The sequence below is a fragment of the Ursus arctos genome, unplaced genomic scaffold (assembly GCF_023065955.2).
Source record: "Ursus arctos isolate Adak ecotype North America unplaced genomic scaffold, UrsArc2.0 scaffold_14, whole genome shotgun sequence".
Taxonomy (NCBI): domain Eukaryota; kingdom Metazoa; phylum Chordata; class Mammalia; order Carnivora; family Ursidae; genus Ursus; species Ursus arctos.
Genome location: NW_026622808.1, coordinates 47,821,608 through 47,842,026, shown reverse-complemented (window position 1 = coordinate 47,842,026; position 20,419 = coordinate 47,821,608). Strand labels below are relative to the sequence as shown.

At 39.4% G+C, this 20,419-nt stretch overlaps 1 protein-coding gene across 1 annotated transcript in view; it reads left to right on the top strand.

Annotated features, from left to right (window-relative positions):
• The window catches only part of LOC113257061 (uncharacterized), a 232,229-nt gene extending 228,571 nt beyond the window's left edge, over nt 1–3,658 (top strand). Inside the window, exon 8 of the mRNA XM_044385002.3 lies at nt 2,754–3,658. Coding sequence (XP_044240937.1) covers nt 2,754–2,888 — 135 coding nt within the window. The 3' untranslated portion in view covers nt 2,889–3,658. The remainder of the gene's footprint in view (nt 1–2,753) is intronic.
• The last annotated feature ends 16,761 nt before the right edge of the window (nt 3,659–20,419 follow it).

Genomic DNA, 20,419 nt, shown 5'->3' with positions numbered 1-20,419 from the left:
TACTTCCAGTAGCTTAAATCACCAACATTTCATTTTGCACTCTTGCTAGTGCTCCACGCAGGCAAGCAGGCATTCTGTTCATTGCAATCACTCAGAGCCCCAGACTGACGGAGCAGCCAAACGTGCAAATGCTCTTGGTCACTACACCGGGAAGAAAACGAAGGTGCCAAGAACAGGCTGCCCCAAGATGGGCCACTCTTATATGAATGTTATTTTGAGTTAAAAGAAATCGAAACCCAGCAGATTCAGGAAAAGCTCTTTCCCTCCCGCTCAACTGCCTGCTTATACCAGCAAGAGAACTATTAACAAAGATTCCTCTTTCCTGAAAAATTTAGCTATATAACAGGGAAAACTTTGTTTTCTGAACATCTCCTTTTACCTTCCAAGCTGATGATCTTTGTCTCCTTTGTATTCTCAAACATCCACCCGTCTCTTAGCTCAAATAGGTATCCTGTTGCTTTACTGTCTTTGAAATTTCATATCTGTGTGGTTTCTCCATTCTTCTGCTATGAAATTTGATTTTCTCCTGTTTATCTGTTTCACGTCAATTTGATTCTTAGTCCAGCTAGAAGGACCTTGAAAGGCAGAGGAAATTCTTCCACCTTAACAAGAGCATGTGGTAAATTGTGCACTGGGTTTTAAAGTTTTCATCTGGAAAGACATGCATCACTTCCTTTCCCATTTCATTGGCCAAAATAAGTCATGTGGCCAACCTTAACTGCTCCTACAAATAGGAGTCCAATTCTATCATTCTCAGAAGGAGGAAAGTCAGAAACCAGCACCAATGAGGAACATACCATGCAAGGACGGTGCTAGACACTTTAAGGGATACAAGAATAAATAATGCCTAGTCCCCACTCTCAAGACCTGGCAGTTACAAAGGGCATCTGTAGTATACACACATAGGACTTTGAAAGAAACCAACAGTTGCTAAGATTATTTTCCCCCATCACATGGAACCAAAGCCATCTATCACAGGGGTTCTTCACCGGGGTGAATTTGTTCCCCAGGGGATATTTTGGGGGGGTCACATTTTAGAGTGCTGTGTAAGAGCCAGGGAGGTTGCTAAATATCCTACAATTCACAGCACAACTCCCACAAAAAAGAATTCTCTGGCCCCAAATATCAATAGTGCTAAAGTTGAAAAACTCTGGTTTACAGTAATTTTCAAACTTTCTCACACACACTCCTAAATCCACTGAAATGAAAATCATGCCTTTCAAATGTCTATAGCTGAGATTATATACACCAGTGTTCAGAAGCCTGAGTGGGCTCTACCATCACACATTCCACGTTCAAGTATGGTACTTTTATTCCAAAGTGCACATCTGGTACATCTGTTTTGAGATCCACATGAGAGAGTTGACTATGTTTTCCATTCTTTTTTCAAAGACTTTGAAATTCAAATTTAAAGCATTGCTTTTCAAAACAGCACCATAAATATATCTGCCAACTTAAGGAAGTGACGTTTAGTCCCAATGGGGAAAAAAAAAGTGGCATGAGATAATTAGATGCTGACCATGGATAATAAGCTTTATATCAGGGCTATGGCAAGACCTTGACAGGGTCACCTTTTTCTAAGAACAGTCCACCATGATAGGAGTGGTCAGGAAATGATGGACCACCAGTGACCAAGGAAAGGGGGTGTGTTACAGTGCTGGGGTATTAAATGAGTTTGTGAGACAACTTTTTACAGACACAGATGAATGCAGAAGCAAGACAGGCATGTGAAATGACTTCTTTCTACTTGAAGTTTGGGAGCTATAAGTAAACTACACTGAGGGAATTTTGACCTTCCAATGTCAATTTGTGTTTGAATTTGGGTTTAAAGTTAGTTCCCAGACAGCAAGTTTTGTTTCCTAGTCTGAGCCTCAAGCCCGAGGCTTGCAGAATGACTGGATGATGTGATGCCTGGCAAAAGGATATTTGTGGGTTGTTAATCTGTGAATCAAAGGGCAAACCCTGGCCCAGCAGTATGTTAATCCTAATGGCTGAGTGGAAGCCAGTACAATCATTTACAAGAAGGCACCCAGTTTGGGGTCTCCAAACTATGTTTGGAATGTACCAAATCAATAAATTGCTAATTTTTCCACCTGTGTTAGCTCACTGGCTCCTCAGGGGGTTGAAGCTTGTAGTGCAAATACAATCCAAACACTTTCTTAATTACTCAGACTACAACAGGTCAAGGGAACATGCCTAAACCTAGTTTGGAATTCTTTTATTTACTAGGTTTCTGCAGTCACAAGGGAAATTTAATTGCTATGAAAATTCTTCATTAAAAAAATGAATCCTTTCACACCTGTCCTTGGTGAATACCATTTTTTCCCCTTTTATTCTCTGGGGTCTGTTTATTAAGTAAACGTTTTTGTTCAAAGAGAATATAGGCTCAAGTCTTTAAGAGTGAGTGTCGTAATTCCTGCAACTTATTTGCAAACAGTTTGGCACAAATAATAAGTATAAAAGTGTACACAGACACAGGAATATAGCAAAAGTGACAAAATGTTATCCTTCAGGTTTAAAATTTCCAAATAAAAAAAGTCAAAAGAAATGATCAAACAACCCAGATTCATGAGGTAGCAGAAAAATGGAAGTTCTGTTATCTAAACTTGAAATCTTAAAATGAAACGGTATTAAAAATTGTCTTAATTTTTTCCTTAGAGACAATGTGGTAGAAATAAAAGAGTATTTGGACATGATGGAACACAGTATTCAAATCTTTGTTAAATGAATATTGATGATGCCTCTCTCCCCAGGGTGTGTTTTCAACAGTGATAGTGGATGATTCCAGATTTAGCCACACAATGTCAACTGGTTCCTCTCCTTACCAACAAAAAGGCATATTCAGGAGGGTGAAAAGAAAGGTATGTTTTTGTTTTGTTTTGTTTTAAGGATGACTCAGTCTGAGTTGACTTTTATTCATCAGCGCTGGGCTCTGAGCTGCTTGGCTAACTAACCACAGATTGTGTTGAGAGAAAAAGTGCTTACTTGGCGCTCAGTGCTTGCAAGACCTAACAATTTATTGTAGTGGTTTGTACCTCCTCGACTTCCTTGTTGAATGATGCTATGGACTGTATTGTGTCCCTCCAAAATTCATATGTTAAAGTCCTAACCCCTGTTAAATAACGAAAATTCAACTGAGTAAATTTTAAATCTAATTGGCTTTAATGAATGATACACTTATCAGCATCCCATCTAGCAAATAGGAAGGAGCTCCAAGGAGCTACAGGATGAGAAGGTTTTTAAAGTCAGAGAGTGTTTAAGACAAGGAACTCATAGGAGTGCCTGGGTGGCTCAGTTGGTTAAGCGGCTGCCTTCAGCTCAGGTCATGATCCCAGGGTTCTGGGATTGAGCCCCACGCTGGGCTCCCTTCTTAGCAGAGAGCCTTCTTCTCCCTCTCCCTCTGCCTGCCGCTCTGCCTACTTGAGCTCTCTCTACCTCTCTGTCAAATAAATAAATAGGGGCGCCTGGGTGGCACAGCGGTTAAATGTCTGCCTTTGGCTCAGGGCGTGATCCTGGCGTTATGGGATCGAGACCCACATCAGGCTTCTCTGCTGGGAGCCTGCTTCTTCCTCTCCCACTCCCCTGCTGTGTTCCCGCTCTCGCTTGCTGTCTCTCTGTCAAATAAATAAATAAATAAATAAAACCTTAAAAAAAAAAAGACAAGAAACTCATAACAACAAAAAGATTATTTCAGGCAAGGTCACCTTTCCTTTGGGGGACAAAAGGAGTCTATCAGGAGATGACCTTACTCATGCTAACCAGGAAATTCCAGACTGACCAGTTAAGATTATATTCCTGGATAAGGTTGAATGTGCAATCAGGTTAGGTATAGTTTCAGTTTGCCCACATGGGCATGGCACAAGTGATTCCATTTTGGTCCTGTTTTCTCCTTTTTTTTTAAAAGTAAACTCTACCCCCAATGTGGGGCTTGAACTCCTGACGCAGAGATCAAGAGTCACATGCTCTACTGACTGAGCCATTTGGGTGCCACCCTGTTGTCTCTATTTTTTTCCTAAAAATTTAATTAATTAATTAATTAATTTTAGAGAGAGATTTTGTGAGCAAGGAGAAGGGCACAGGGGGACGGAGAGGGACAAGCAGACTCCACGCTGAGTGTGGAGCCCAACTCGGGGCTCAATCTCAGGACTCTGAGATCATGACCTGAGCTGAAATCAAGAGTCAGATGCTCAATGGACTAAGCCACCCAGATGCCCGCTGCTGTCTCCTTTTTAACACCCCCAACTGTGATGGTATTTGGAGACAGGGCCTTTGGAGGTAATTAGTTTTAGGTGACATCATGAGTGTGGGGGTCCCCATGATGGGGTTGGAGCCCTTTAAGCAGAGACCCAGAGAGTTTAGGCTCTCTCTCCTTCCCTGCCATGTGAAGACACAGTGAGAAACCAAGTTTTTGTTAAGATATAAGGGATAACATAAAGCTATAATTATTCAAAACATAACAAATGTTGTCAATGTGAATTAATGTTCTACAGGCTTCATTAATAAAGTTAAAACTATCATATTAATTGGAGTGAGGTACTCGCATAGAATATTACACATATACACGTATGTTTGTACATTTACTACTACAGGAAGGTGGAAACAGCATTTTCTTTTAAATCTTTTGCTATATTACTGAGATGACTGGTGATAAATGAAATTACAATATAAACTAACAGCAAACCATAGTATGTTTTAACATTTTTACTCTAGAAGAATAAGACAGTCTGGTTACATAGAAAGAATAATATTATATGCCAATCTCATAATCTCAATATCTTCGTGTTATTTTAAGAATTGCCAAGTCGATGCCTATTTCTTGTTCTAGGGGGAAAAAATATAAAAGAAATAGTAATAAATATCTCTCAAAAATAGCAGGTAAACCTAAATGATTTCCTATGAAATTATCTTAATTACTATAAGATTCTCCATTCGTGATTCCAGTGTGTTTCATGTTATGTTTTATATCACATTAAACAATGTAACATACTAATATAGCTTCTGTTGGGGAGGGAAAGTTTTACTTTTACCCTGTAAGATTCTTCTAGCTGGTATTTGAATTACATTTTTGACATGAGACAGATTAACAGGAGAAAATCAAATTTAATTTTGTATACACAGACTTGAAATGCTAGACAGTCAGGGGAAATGAGGTTTGTATGCATCCTGGAGCTAAGGAGAAAGGGGTAGGGGTCTGGGAGTTCAAAGGGAAGGAATGCAATTCACAGGAAGATGAAAAAGAGTAAATGTTTGGAAAACAAATGTTTGCTGGGCCACTTAGGAACGATAGGGCATAGAGAGAACTTTGATAAAAGAGCCCTTGCTCAGCTGCTCCCTATCATACCTGGTTTGCATTGTAATGCAGTTATCTATGGCAGTGGCATTCTTCTGGAGCAGGTCCTCTATCTAAATTCTTTCAAGCAGTTGTTGGTAGGAAAGGAAGGTCAAAGTTTCTACCTGAGTCTTTTGGGCCTTGCACGTTTTCAGCTTGGCATAATCTGCATGCCAGAGTGGCCCATCTTGGGGCAGTCTGCCCTTCCCCTCTATACTTCCAACCCAGTTTCATCCTTCCTTACATCTCTGAAGCTGCCTTGAGCTTTCCCCTTCCCCAGCATAGTGAATAATCGTCTGGAGTGGTTGGGTAGATTAAGGAATGAAATATGATAAAACTTCTATTACATTCTTACTTGCCACACAGACTAATCAAATAGATTCGGTAGGTTAAGGCATAGATCAAAGCAGGGAGATAAAACCTCAAATATCCTCTCCTATTTTGGCATACTTTGTCACCAAATAATCTCCATGTTCTGCCCTATGGAAATATATACATTCGTTATATGAATAAATGGTGTATGTGGGCATATATTATGTATATGAAAGCCTGAATAGATTTATGACTTAAATACATTTGAAATAAATTTGATGTCTTGTGGCCATGTTTTGGGTACATACTACTTAAGAATTATTTTCTCTTTCTAGAAAATTCAACCTTTTTTGTTACAAAGTGACACTGCTAATTTTAGTAATACCTTTCTTCTTAAAGTCTATTTTTTCTGATATTAATACAGCCACACAGTTTTTTTATTGGTGTTTACATGGTCTAACTTTTTTCTCTTTTTACTTTCAACCTTATTGTATCCTTGCATTTAAGTTGGCATGTACTTTTAATATGAATAGCACATATTTTATAATCAAATATGAAAATTTTGAAATAGAATGGTTAGTTCTAGATTTAGTGTAATTACTGTGTATTTAATTTAAATATTGTCATCACTGGATGTGCATCAGATTTTTTCCCACCCTATTTGTTCTGTTCTTTTTTTTTAATTGATAAAGTATTTTTTTATCATTCCGTTTTCTTTCCTTTGTTTGGAAGTTATAAGCACTCTTCCTTTTCTTTAGTAATAATCTTAGTCATTATAATGCATATAAAATACATTGTTGATTTACAAAGGTCTATTGTTAATCTTGACTTGTTTCCTTTTTCCAGAAAATGTAAGGTCCTTAAAACCATTCTAACTCCATGTATCTCCTTATTGATATAGATGGCATGATGGCAGGAATTTTATTTGGCATAATTTAAATCCCACATTACCATTATTGCTTTGTATGGCCCATGTTTGTTTACATTTCTACATATTTATCATATTATTTTTGCTTTTTTTCCCTTAATACAACTCTGTTTTCCCATTCTGGATAGTTTCCTTATGTCTAAGACAGGAAGAAAGCTCTCACAAAAAAATCATCCATACTTTCCCCTTGGTCTTGGACTTACCAGCCTCCAGAACTGAGAGAAAATAAATTTCTGTTGTTCAAGCCACCCAGATCATGGTCTCTTATTATGGTAGCCCACGCTGACAGTTGCAAACATTTAGTTATGAGAGCTGATAGGAATTTCAGAAAAGAGAAGATGCTGCAAGCTATGTAGTTAGTACTTTGTAAACACTAAAGCTAGTCCGTGTAAGATTTCCACATGGTGAATGGCTCCATTTTAACTTAAGGTGTATTAGACTAGGTAGACATTTTCATGCGAATGATGACTGGATTGCTTTTTTTTTTTTTTTTAATGTTCTTTAGCCTCTTCTTATTCCTGGCCCACGTCCATGTATATTAAATAAACCATACTAACTGCTCCTTTTGTATACCTTTGTATAGCAAACATTTAGAGATTCTAACATTTCTGCATGTAGAACATTGCCACAATTGTATTATCATAAATTCCTGGGAGAGCTGATGTCCAAGCCAAGACCCAGAACAGAGGACTCAGTATTGTGGTACTGTCCTATTTCTTTTAAGGCTTTCCTGTCATCTCCTCTCAGTTGCTTTTCACACAAAAGAGAGTTAAAATAGAAGCCTTCTTATTTGAATAAAAGTCTATTAAAATAGAGAGTCATACAAACATGATACAGAGTTTAAACTTTTAATTCGAATTCAAAGCATAAACATTCTTTTCACCAGTCTTTTAGTGTAAAACCAGCGTCTCATCTTGGACTGAGTCTGTCATTTGAAGTCCACGCTATTTTTCTTCCTTACACAGTATCTGTAATGCAAAGTCTATGGCTTCTATTTTCAATTTCTTTACAGTAGAATGGGAATTTAAAGAGATTTGAAACAACTACATGCAGAATCATTCTAGGCTTTTATGGTCCCCTGTAATATTTTACAGTTGTTTTAGCCATACCTAATTTGACAGGATTTTTTTTTAAGTGTCTTTATAGAAAGAAGTGTTGCACCATTATGTCCTAAGGCAGGGGCTGACAAATTACTGTCCATAAGCCAGATCCAGTGCATGGTTTGTTTTGTACTGTCTACAAGCTAAGAAGAGTTTCTACATTTTTAAAGGATTCGGTTTTGTTTTTGTTTTTGTTTTTGTTTTTGAGAAAAAAAAAGAATATATGAACCTGAAAGTGTTTACAATCTGGCCCTTTATAGAAGTTTGCCAGCCTCCACCTTAGGACATCAGGGACCTCTTCTGGATTCTTGGCAGGTGCAACAAGAGGGAGCAAGGGGAGTTTTAAGTGCCAGACAAAGAAATGGTATTCATGTTTTTTGCCAATGTTCTACTTACCCCAACTCAATCATATTGATTCCCCCTAACTGCGGGGGAGGCTGGGAATTGTTGTTGTTGTATATCCTGGGGAAAAGAGATGTGGTAAAGAATTATCATTTGTTTCCATCATATAGAGTGTTTTCTGATCATTCAACTTAGAATAGAAATAAAAGTTCTCTTATTTTGCTCTCATGTTCCATTAAGTTATGTGTTATTTATGTGACATACAAATCACAACAGTGCCACTGACATAAACATATTTGAAATATATAACTGACACTTGATAAGTCTACAGCTCAACCAATGGGATAGAGAGGACATGGGCATCTTGGAGGGGAGTCTTCTAACCTGGAGGTTTCAGCAGGTCCTGATTATCGAGCATTCTGGGTTGTTGATGTTTGAGAGCAGCGCTTCTGGACAAGAGGTGATTTTGCCCTTCAGGGGACATTTGGCAATATCCGGAAATACGTTTGGCTCTCCCAATTAAGAGAGTGGTACTAGCATCTTATTGGTGGAGGCCAGCAATGCTGTTTAATCCTAACGTGCTCAGGACAGCCTTTCACAACAAAGAATTATCTGGCTCCAAATGTCAAGAGTGCTGAGGTTGAGCAACCCTGGATTACAGAGCATGAGTTGATCTGGCAAGCTGCAAAGTGGAGGTTTGTTAAGAGAGCCTCTGCTATATGTACGTAAGAATTAAATTGGTCAAAATATATAGGAAGTAAATATTTGGAAATTGTTAAAGTTCCTAAGGAAGCCAGTTAATTCATACCTTTACCTCCCTCTGGATCCTAAACACACTGAGATTTGGTATAGAAAGCTCAGGGATCAGTGTACTAGCTTTCTATCTGGCCAAGCCTGATCGAAGAACATAACATGGACAAAGGGCAAAAAGAGAATTCTGAATGCTTCCCTTCAAATCTGCAGGAAGTGAGATCTGAATCTTATCAGCACAGGGAGTCCAGGGAGATGGAGAGAGTGAAACCACAGAAACAGAGCAATGTTGAACTCATCAGTGTCTTAGCAGAAAAATACAGACCATGGATGGCAGAGTTTTATCATTTCATTAATTCATTTCTCTTCTCATGAGAAGTGTTGAAAAGGTAATAGTTTCAACCTTTTTCAGTTATGTGGAGTTTCTATTTTATTATCTGGAAAGGACTGTAGAAAGAGGAAAAAGTTGGTTCCCCTCAGTTATGGTGGAGAAAGCCCCTTACCTTTGGGAGCCCACTCTTTTCCTCTCTCTTCTACCTTGACTGAATATAGGATTTTGAGCAAGTCACAACCTTCCAGACCTCAGTTTCCTCCTATCATGGTTAATAATCCAGATTTGTTGGCAGAATGAGGGCTGGCTCAGATAATCCATAGAGATCTCTTAAAATTGTAAGAACATTCCAAAGGACAGACGGATGATTTAAAAACAGCACAAAATGTATGCAATTATGAAATCTTGGCTGTGAGATCAAGTGGATAATCTGTCTTCTGAATGATTAGAAATTGATCATGGGGAAAAACTGTTTGAATGGAAAAGGCATAGACATTCTAAGGCACGATCGTTCTGAGCACGCTGTCTTCCTTGGCCTCAGTGAGAGCTACACCTGTGGTTTGGAAGTTGGTTATTCTGTTCCCCCAGTTCTCTGTTGCCTTGGGCTCTGTGAATGTTCTGACCTCAAATTTAATTATTTCTTTGCATCTTCCATCAATTGTCATTCTCATGTTCAGAAGTTTTCTTTAGCTCCAGGATTGTTGAAAATCACCTAATGTATTTCTGTGATTGGTACTTTGTGGTGATGGGGGCAATACACATACAGGACTGAGACTCAGAGGCAGGAATTTTAGACATGATTCAGCCTTTTGCCGGCCTAGTGATTGAAGGAAAATCACTGATGCTTTGGAGCCTTCACTGTTTCATCTGTAAAATGAGGAGAATAAAAGCACTGAACTCTCAAGGCTCTTGTGAAGGTAAAGTGGGTGAAAACACTTGTAAAACTATGAAGCATGCACAGATGTTAGAAATGTTATTAATTCTTCATCTACTTGTAGTCACCCTCTGGGACATCGTAAAGTCTTCTTTGCCTTGAGGAATAAACATGCAGGAAAGAAAGTGCCTATTTACTCAATCATTAGGTGTATAGTTGAAGAATAGTTGGGGGTCCCTTTCTAATGATTCAGACATCTAGATGTGTTTGCCTGACTAATGAGATGTGTTTCTAAGGGTCCCACCTCAGCCTGACTACTTGAGGGCAGAGAACAAACCCTCTGTCTCACTGCCATGTGCACTGAATGGTAAACAGGGGCCCCTAGGAACCCTATCTGACTAGGGGCCTCTGCCTAAACCACAGTGGCTTCTGACCATATGATTGAATGGTCCAAAAATGTTCAGAGCCATAATACTCCATCTCTGTAAATCTCAGCTTTGGAACCTGCTTACCCTCGTTAGAAGGAATGACATGAAAATGTGTTTATCTAAAAAGGCTTTTTTTCCTATTTGCTTATTAGATAATTGTCACAGATTAAAAACAGGACTAAGAAAAGTCAATACTGCAGTACAGTTCAGCTAGAATTTCAAATGCAGATTTCCAAGAAATAACTATCTCACCCAGCACAGTTCTGATGAGTCTCCATAGCCTGGCTGAAAAGGTGGACTCTTGCTCAAAACCACCCTCTCCGTTCACATTATTGGACTCAATTGGTTGCCTGGCAACACTGATCACAGGAAACCCCCATTGCCGCCCCCTTACCTAATTTAATTAAACTCAGAATTCTATCCCTCCATCCAGGAATGTAGCAATATGTGCTTTAACAGCCATAAAAATGTCCATTCTCTTTGACTCAGTAATTCTACTTTGGGAACTTGTCCTAAGGAAACAATCCAAAACATGGAAAAAGCTTTGTGACCCAAAACACTCATCCCTACTTGATTTATAATATCAAATGATTAGAGAAAGCATTCAGGTCCACCTTTAGGGAAACAGTTAAATCAGTTGTATAGAGGCCAAGGGCATGTCGCCCCAAGATGAGCCGCTTTGGCATGAACATTATTTTGAAAGGAAGCAATCAAAACCCAGCAGATTTAGGAAAAGCTCTTTACCTCCCACTCAACTGCCTGCTTGTACCAGGAAGAGAGCTATTGACAGAGATTCCTCTTTACCTTATAAACTTATCTGTGTAAGAGGGCAACCTTTATTTTCCAAACACCTCCTCTCACATTCCTGCTAATGTTCTTTCTCTCTTTTGTATCCTCTGACTCATAACCCTCTCTTAGCTCATACAAGCCTTAGGTTGCCTCACTGCCTTTGGAATTTCCTTGTCCCTGTGGATTTGCCACACATACACTATTAAATTTGATTTTCTCCTGTTAATCGTTCTCATGTGAATGTGATTCTAAGTCCAGCTAGAAGAACCTTAAGGGATAGAGGAAATTCTTCCTCCCCAACAATTGTGATGTATGCATTCAAGGGAACATTGTACAATCAATGAAAATTATAGTGATGAAGGCTATGTTAAAATATGGAAACACCAATGATATAATGTTGAGTGAAAAAGTAGAATTTACAGTTATCAGCACACTCTGATTATAACTATGGGAAAATATGGCTAAGAAATTCACCAGAACACTATTATCATTGTTGTTAGGGTGGTGAGATCATGGATGATTTTCAAAAAAAATATTTTTCTCTTTTGATGGCTAGTTTTTTATAATACATTTGTTAAAGATTTACAGCTCTGAAACCTGCTTCCATCCTCATTTCTGACCTATTCTGAATGTGTGGAGTTAGATAAAAGGAACCTCAGAGTTATGGGGATTGATTAAAGAAGGCGTCTGACACATCCTACAAATAAAAGGAAATTTCACAAAGATATGAAAGAAAAAAAGTGTGAAGGTACCCGGGACATGTTAATATTACTTGATGGGCTGTAAATGAGGAAAGCATGGTCTGTTTTATTTCTAGCTTTGGAGTAGCAAATATCTCAAGAAGTGAATGCCCTGGATAGGAATGGCTGACAAGCAAAGATCTGAGCAGATTTACAAGGGTCTTTAGAACACAGAAGGCAGAAAGTATGCTGTGGTGGTAAGAGCCTTGCTTGGCGGTCTCTGAGCCCTAGGTCCTTACTCTAACTCAGACAGCTCTGCACCCTCCTGCATATGCCTCTGTCTTTCTGAACATTATTCTGAAATGAGGACTATATTATCTCTAATGTCACTTCCAGCTCTGAAATTCATTCATCCATTCGACAATTTTTTTTAAGTAGGTTTTACACCCAACATGGGGCCTGAACTCACAACCTTGCAATCAGGAGTCATGTTCCACTGAGTGAGCTGGCCAGGTGCCTGTCATTCAACAAATTTTTATTGAGCACCCACTGTATTCCACTAGGTAATTGTGGAGGTAAAAACAAAACAATAAAACGAGATTAAATGAGAATAGGACTTGATTCCTGGTTCCCAAATAAGGATTTGGACCCTATTTTAGGGGCAGGGAAAGGAGCAAGTCAACAATAGGAAGACTTTGTTTTGATCCTATCTTTATGAATAGGCACATGAATTATACTTTAAAAAAATTACCATCCCCTTACTAAGACAATCAAAAGGAACACTCTCATGTGTCCATTAGTGCTGATACTATGTTCAGTAAGTTAAAAAGCAATTACAGAAATTTAATCTCTGCCTAAGAGAACTCATGTTCTAAGGATTCAAGCGAGACTATAAATATTAAAAAATAGATTGGTATGACAAACTAGTTGGGAAATATATACCGTATATTTTGAACTTAGATCCTTTATTGTATCTTGGTTCTATCCCTCTCTTGTCATTATTTACACATTCATTTCCCAAATGGACAGAGTGTAATTCTAACATTCTCAAATTACCTTCTCATAAGAAGGACAGAAGAACGTTAGCAGTCTAGCTGAGACTTCCCATGAGGTGCCAAAACCCAAACCTTTATTTAATGTTGACATAAAACTAGACCGAGACACCCACTAGTCAAATACCATAATGTAAACTTTGCCAGTGACAGACTCAGTGCTTTAAGTCAGTCTGTAAGTTTTAGAATTCTGACATAGTTTCCTTTTTTTTTCACTTATTACTGAGTCCTTCTGTATCCCTAGACCTTCTCTTAATAAAAACAGCTAACACATACCAGACATTTGCTGCATGCCAGGAGGTTTGCTGAGTACCTTACATACACTATATGATTTTTAATCTTTACCAAATTGCTACAAGATAGGTACCATTAAGTAGATGAGAAATTAAGAATTAGCTCAAGGTGACAAAATGGCCGTCATAGGGAACATACACAATAAGGTAATGATGTCTATACTTTTGAAATTGTCACTTAAAAAATATAAACTTTCACTTTATGTACAACACCTGCAATCTTGACAATCACTTGTATAGGGAATGGGGTGCTACAGTGCTGAGATCCCCCCTATTTGGGAGTTATTCACCCATTTGCTAGCCCTGAAACGGGCTGATCGGCCTCAGGTCAGTGTCTCTCAGAAGACTGCCTCACCTGAAGAGAGCTGTCTCCGCCCAAGGCCAGAGCACTTCCCTCCAAGGACGGGTTAAACCAGGGATAGGAAAGCCCTAACACTGGATGTCCTAAAAGAGCATTCTGTGGACTTGACTGGGGCCTTTGCTGGGACTGCACCCTTCCCCTCTCCTGTACGTATTGATTGCAATATAATTCCTTAATAAACTTCACTCAGAGTCTGCCTCCCAGGAACCCAGCCCAACCCAGGAACCCAAAATTTGTCAAGAATCACATAATTTCAAAGCATGGTCAGCGAATGTTTATAAACTATGTGACTGACTGACTGACTGACTGAATGAATGAATGAATGAATGAACTGGTTACAAAGAAGCCCGTGTTTATCCAGTAAACATACGCCATCCTTTGCCTGGGTCAGTCTTGCATTATTTGAGGGCTCCAGGAACATATTCCTTGCGTAAAATGTGTTCATGATGCTAAAAGCCTCACGTGCATTATTACATTTTATTCTTATAACAACCCTGTGAGATAGATACTGTTTTAGTCCCATTTTGACTGTAAAGAAACTGAGGACAAGAATGGTTAATATTTTGTCAAGGTAAGTAAGTGAGAAGCACAGGTGAGATTTGAACCCATGTCTTTCTGGCCCTAGAATCCCCACTGGCTAATATAGCTTGGTTTTCTCCAAAGTCACTTATGCATGTAAATAAATAAATGCTTTTTACTTGATTTGTTGATTTGATAGTACTTAAAACATACCTTTCAACGGGGTAGTTAAGCATCCGAAAATGACCTTGATCTAACTTGAACTTTGTGTGGAAACTCTACCCTGGTGCTCTGCCTTTCAGGAATTTGGCCACCAAATAAGGTGAGGGACCTCAATTTTTTTACCTGTATCTTGGGTTCCAGGACAGGAACAAACACATTGTACTATTAAGCTACATTTGGTGGTTGAGGGAATGAATGAATGAACGAATGAATAAGAAAAATGTCTTCAATTTAAAATTTTAATGGAGAGGGGGAGAATACTCCCTTATATGTTATAGGAAATTATTTTGTGTGTATATTTACCAATCAGTATTTTAATAGATTGACTTTATGTGTCCCCTGAAGAATAATGACGAGGCGACAGAAAACTGACAATTGAGTTTGAACTGAGATGAACAGTAAACGTCAATTAATACTGTATTGCAAAGAATCATAGGTTTTAATCAACTTAATTACTGATTGAACTTATATTGTGTATAAGATAACATGAAGAGAAAAGAGTAAAGACCCAATACTGATAGCAAAGAAGTTATATTGTAAGATTATGAGGACACACACAGATCTGTAACACAGCACGTGATAAAGGTCAGAGGAGAGACCAATAAAGGCCTGTGAAAAGCGTAGGAAGGAGCAAACTGATTTGGCAGGAAAGAGAGGTAAACTCTTCCTTCTGTAGACTACCTGAAATAGACTTCCGATCAGTTATTCCCTTATTCAAGAACTTTCAAGAACTCCCTATTTCTTACAAACACAGCCTAAACCCTTTGACATGGCCATTAAGACCCTTGTTTGCTGGGCTACTGTCCTCTAAGTAGGGTGATAAACTCACCCTGATTTTCCCAACAACTTACCCAGTTTTAGTATTGAAAGCACTGCTTTCCTGGAGAGCCCTTCGGCCTCAGGCAAACCAGGACAGACGGTTACCCTAAGTACACATTTAGTGCTTAATAAGGCCAAACTGAACTCTGGTCCTTCCAAATTTCCCCTTCTTTCTCACTTCGAACTTTTTCTTCTTGCCTCACTGCCTTTTCCCCAGCCTTATATTCAAATCCTACTCCGAATTCAAGAACCACATTTAGTATCCCCATCACCAAGGCTTGATGATGGTATTACCTGTGTTGATACCAGTACTGCTAATACAAACTAACCTTTGTTGAAACTTCTGTAGCATTTTAAGTGGATTTCCATGTATAACCTTCATTTACTCTCGATTATATCGATTCTACAATTATCCCTATTTTGCAGAAGAATAAACTGAGGCTCAGTGACAGTATTATCACTTATCCAAAGCTACCTAGCTAACAAAGGGCAGGGCTGAGACTGAACTCCAAATCACTATAACACAAAACTCCAGGTTTCTAATCAGGGTGGTACACTTAGTCTCTTTTCCGAGTCTTCCTAGGTGAAATTAACACCGTCTTTAAAATAAAGGCTTCTTCGGCCACTTAACATTCTTCATTGCACTATGAGCATTAGACACCTCACTGGTTTTCACTCTCATGCTAGAAGCTCCTTGATACCAGGAGCTAAGTCTATTTGTTACTTAAATCCCCAGAGTATGAAAGAGACATAGAATATAGTTACATGAGAGAATATGTGGAGGAATGGAGGAGATTTTAAAACTGAACCTTATAGAAATTAAGTTTCAGATGAGGAGGGTATGCCAAGCCAAGTGAATAGTAATACTAACACTGCTAAAAGGAGCGAACATCTGGTGAATACTCACTGCACCAGACAGTATGGCATCTCATTCTCATAGATAACCTATGGAGGAAAGTCCTATTACTACCCTTGTTATTCTGGTGGGGAAACCGAGGCTCAGAAAGATGAGACCAGCTGCCCAAAATTACATGGCTGGTTAATGGCAGAGCGAGATTTCACACTCACCTTTATGTGATTCCAGAGCAAAAGCTGTGAAGATTACGCTCTGGATACTAGAGAGGAGAGAAATTATAGTGCCTGCAGTAATACCAAGTCACCTGGTTTAGACGAAGCATAGAGAGCATAAGGATTGCTGTGACCATGATGATGATGATGAAAATGATGGCTGTTCTTGGACTTATAAACCCTTCCCGTTGCCTGTCTTGTTTGATGGTGGTAATAAGAATAGGCAACATTTACTGAGGGCTTTATTGACCAAGCGCCACACAAAGTGCTTTTCATGGACCACCTAGCTCATTGACTCCTCACAACAACCTTTAAATAGGTACTGTTATTATCCTCCTTTTGAAACAAAGAAATTAAGGCATAGAAAAGAAAATGATGGCTGGGTGGCCACCAAAGCGTGATTCCTAGAAGAACCTCTTCCTCCAGCTTCGTAAACACCATCAAAGGCGATCAGAGCAACAACACGCAAACGCACACCTGTTCGGCCTGCCTCCCTCACGTGGACCTCCCAATCAAGCTTTATGGGGCGGTTCCAGCTGAAACCAATTTCAGCCCACAGCATGCCTGAAAGCAGGCACCATCTCACAGCGTCCTCGCGAGATTTAAGATTCGCCATTTAGAAGTCAGCTTTTTTTTTTTTCCCTGCGGGGCAGAGGGGTCCCCAACACCTCCCCACGCCTGGCGCCCGTCGTGTTTCTCTTATTGATGTGGGGCTGCGTCGTGACGCGTGACCGGCTAGACTGGAGAACACGGCTGTCCAGGTAGGTCCCTTCAATGCCGGCTTGATTCCACCCATCACAATAAGCTGCAGTGAACGTTCCAGAAAGTTGTATTTAGCTCACAGCAGCTTTCCCATAATGAAGAGGCCGCTGTTGGCACTCGGGTTGGTCTAAAGGCTTCTCTTTGAAAGCAAAGAGAAGGGTGAGGGTGAGAGCAGCTCCAGCTAGAGCTGTCTGGAGAGCCTGGACGCCTAAGCGACTCTCTTCTGCCACCTAGCGTTGCTCGGAATTAAAGGTCACGCTCTGTTTTAAGGTTCCTGACAGTCTCTTCTGAGCACTAACTAGGAGTCTGGTTGTCCTTTGCAAGGTGTTATTCTTTGTGTTAGAGAGAACGTTCGTCATGTGCAGGCGTTTTTCACGGCTTTCGAAATGTGGCCACGTCTTGTTCTTTCGGAAAATGGGTTCTGATACTCCAGTGCATCGAGAAAGAAAACTAGGTGATTTCAGATGTATTTTATGAATATGACCTTCCTGGCATCCATTTCTGTTTCGGAGTCAGGCATTTGACAGTACAATGCAGGCTCCTTTAGTAGAATTTTACCTGTGGTTTCTGTCATCTGGCTTTTCAGAAATCGGTCCATTTATACAGTAAGGATGAGGTTGGATAAAAATGAAGTCAGAACTCTCCAGGGCAGTTTTTGAACGTTGGCTTTCAGTCTTAGATACCCAGTTTTAGGGAGCATTTTGAGGGGAAAGATGATGTTCTATGCTTCAGTACTTCTTTGGAGGAAATAACGAGAATATAGCCATTGTTCCCTTTTAGAGATACAGAAAAACCCCTAAATTTCTACTTTCCCCTTATTGGAGTCTCCTGGTCTCCTGAGGGGGTGTGTGTGTGTGTGTGAGAGAGAGAGAGAGAGAGATTCAAATCTCTGGAGGTTTGTTTCCATGACCTCTGAGCTTTTTGCAAAGGAAAAGGTTTATGTCCATATAATTGCTGTGATGATTATTGTTATATATTTTTATTTAGGAGGCGTTCCTTAAAAACCACTATATAAATCCTTTTGAATGCATTTTTTCAATCATTTTAAAGCGGCACAATTAACTTACTGTTGTAAGCTTGTGCATAGAATGGTTAATTATATTTATAATTGATTTTTTGAAAGTCATCTTGGAACATTCAACTCCTTTTCCTATGTCGACTTCATGTAAATTCCTTGAGATATGGTAGTGCCGGTTCTGATTACCCATAGCGCGATGGACTTGGCCTGGCTATAACTAGCTGGTTGAAACAGAAAATTTCATGGGGTTATGGAGTTTCTCATGTTAACAAATGTCACATCTTACAAGTGGGAATAACTTTGTTGAAACGGATGGTTATCTGTAGTTTGGTGGGGGAAGAAAAGCTTCCCAAATTATTAAGATTTGATATGGAAGAAAATGTAAAAATCACGTGCAAATGTCTCCAGAAAAGATCTGAAAATGATAGCCTTCAGAGATTCTAGTAGGACCAGCATCAGTTGCAGCTTCTAGAATTCAGCCAGGTGAGGCTTACTGCCACGTAAATGACAACAGCTGGAAAACTTACTCAATCTTCTAAGTTAGGGTGGATCTCATCCTATGATTTTTCTTCCTAGCGATCTATTGCCATTTTATCTTAGGTGCATTTATAAAACAATATCTTAGGTGCCATTATAAAAACAATAGTCTTTTAAGTACATTGAAAGGGTTAAATTGTTTTATAAAACCATTCAATACATTTATATTGAACAACAAAGAGATCCATGAATTTATTTGGGGTTTTTGTTTTATGTTTTTCACATAGAATGGTTCATCCATTTGCTATGTTGGGTTGCAGAGCATTGGTTCAATTCAGTATGGCTCGAAAGAAGCAGTTTCAAAATGATGATGATGGTAACAATAAGAGAGGTTTATTGGATGCACGGCCTTTTTCACAATATCTGTGTGTATTATCTCATTTAATTTGCATTCAATCCCATGAGGTGGGATTGTTATTCTCTGCTTGACATATGCAGATTGGATTGTCTTTGACTTAAGTACTTGCAAGGAGTCAAGCAGCTCCTCGATGATGAAGCTGCATTCAGGCCCAGAACTTTCTGGCTCCTGATGCTGTGTTATTCCTCTGTCACTTGACTTGCCTTTTTCACCTTATGGTTAATAACTGAGTTAACTAGAGCAGGAGATAATGAAGCCAGTCAGTCACTGGTTGAATCCTTAACTTAATTTTTCCTATTTTCTTATTTCATAAAGATAAGGCGTTCTCTCACTTAAAAGGACTAAGGTGTGTCAACATGGCTGTGTATTTCCTCCGACGCCACTCAGCTGCCTGGGTCAGAGGGGCTGCGTGCCCCCGCTCCTCCTCACCCTCACTGGCTGCAGGCCCCCATGTGACCTCCTTGCTCCTTGATGGCATTTGCTTTGTGATACGGCCTTTATTCTCAGGCCTGCAGAAAAGCGAGTTAATTGGGCAGCAAAGAGTTACGTATGAGAGGTTTCTCATGTGTTAAAATTTGGTATGTAACACAGTGAGTTGTTCACGGGATTTATTCCTTTAGTTCTTGTTTTAAAAGAGCTTTAAAAAGTGGTGACAGCATGTTGGCCGCTCACGTGTGAACCCTAAAACTTGGATTCACGACTATTTTGAGATCGACGGTCAAGTTCTTCCTCTCACCTTTCCAAAAAGCAGACATTTTGAGTGCTTCGTCTGCACTCGGGACACAGAAGAAATAGGTAGACACAAGATTGTTCCCTCGCACGTGGGGACCCTCGCACACATACCCCGGTGCGCGTGCCACACCCTCAGAGCCACCCCCACATCCGAACCGTAGAGAGGGCTCCAGTCTTGGCTCAGATACTGCTTGGAAGAGGATCTTAAACCTCCAGAGTTTTCTCAGATGAATATAATCAGGTAATTGGTCTAAGTTATTTCTTTAAAGCCCCCTTCCTACATCACGGGGCTATGATTGTGGAGTTATGACATCTGTTTTCTTTCATGATCTCTCGAAAAGGCAGCGGGATTCTTTTCATCAGACTTTTAGATGATAAGCAAAATGTTAAACCTTCTTCTGAGGAAGGTCATATTAAAATGAGCTGTAATGAATTCAGACGCTCAGAGTTAAGCCCACAGGGGTTAGAAAAGCACCATCAGTACCTGAAGAGGTGTAAGAATGAGTGTACTTGTCATTCTTCATAAGGGCACCCGCAAAATTAAGTCTTCTGCACGTCTTCAAAATAGAGTTACAAGACAACCCTAGAGAAATTTTAATACGCAGGAAAACTTCCAATGAAGATGAATATTTTATTTTGCCCACACAAATTTAATTTTATTTTACTGGTAAGCAGAAAAATGTTGTTCTTATAAACTACTGATAATTGCCTTAACTGCATTAGGTTTGTTCAAATTTATATTGATTGCAGAGACCTACATAATTTTAATTCCATAAGCTTGGTTTTCTTATACCAAGAGGAAATAGCACAGAGTG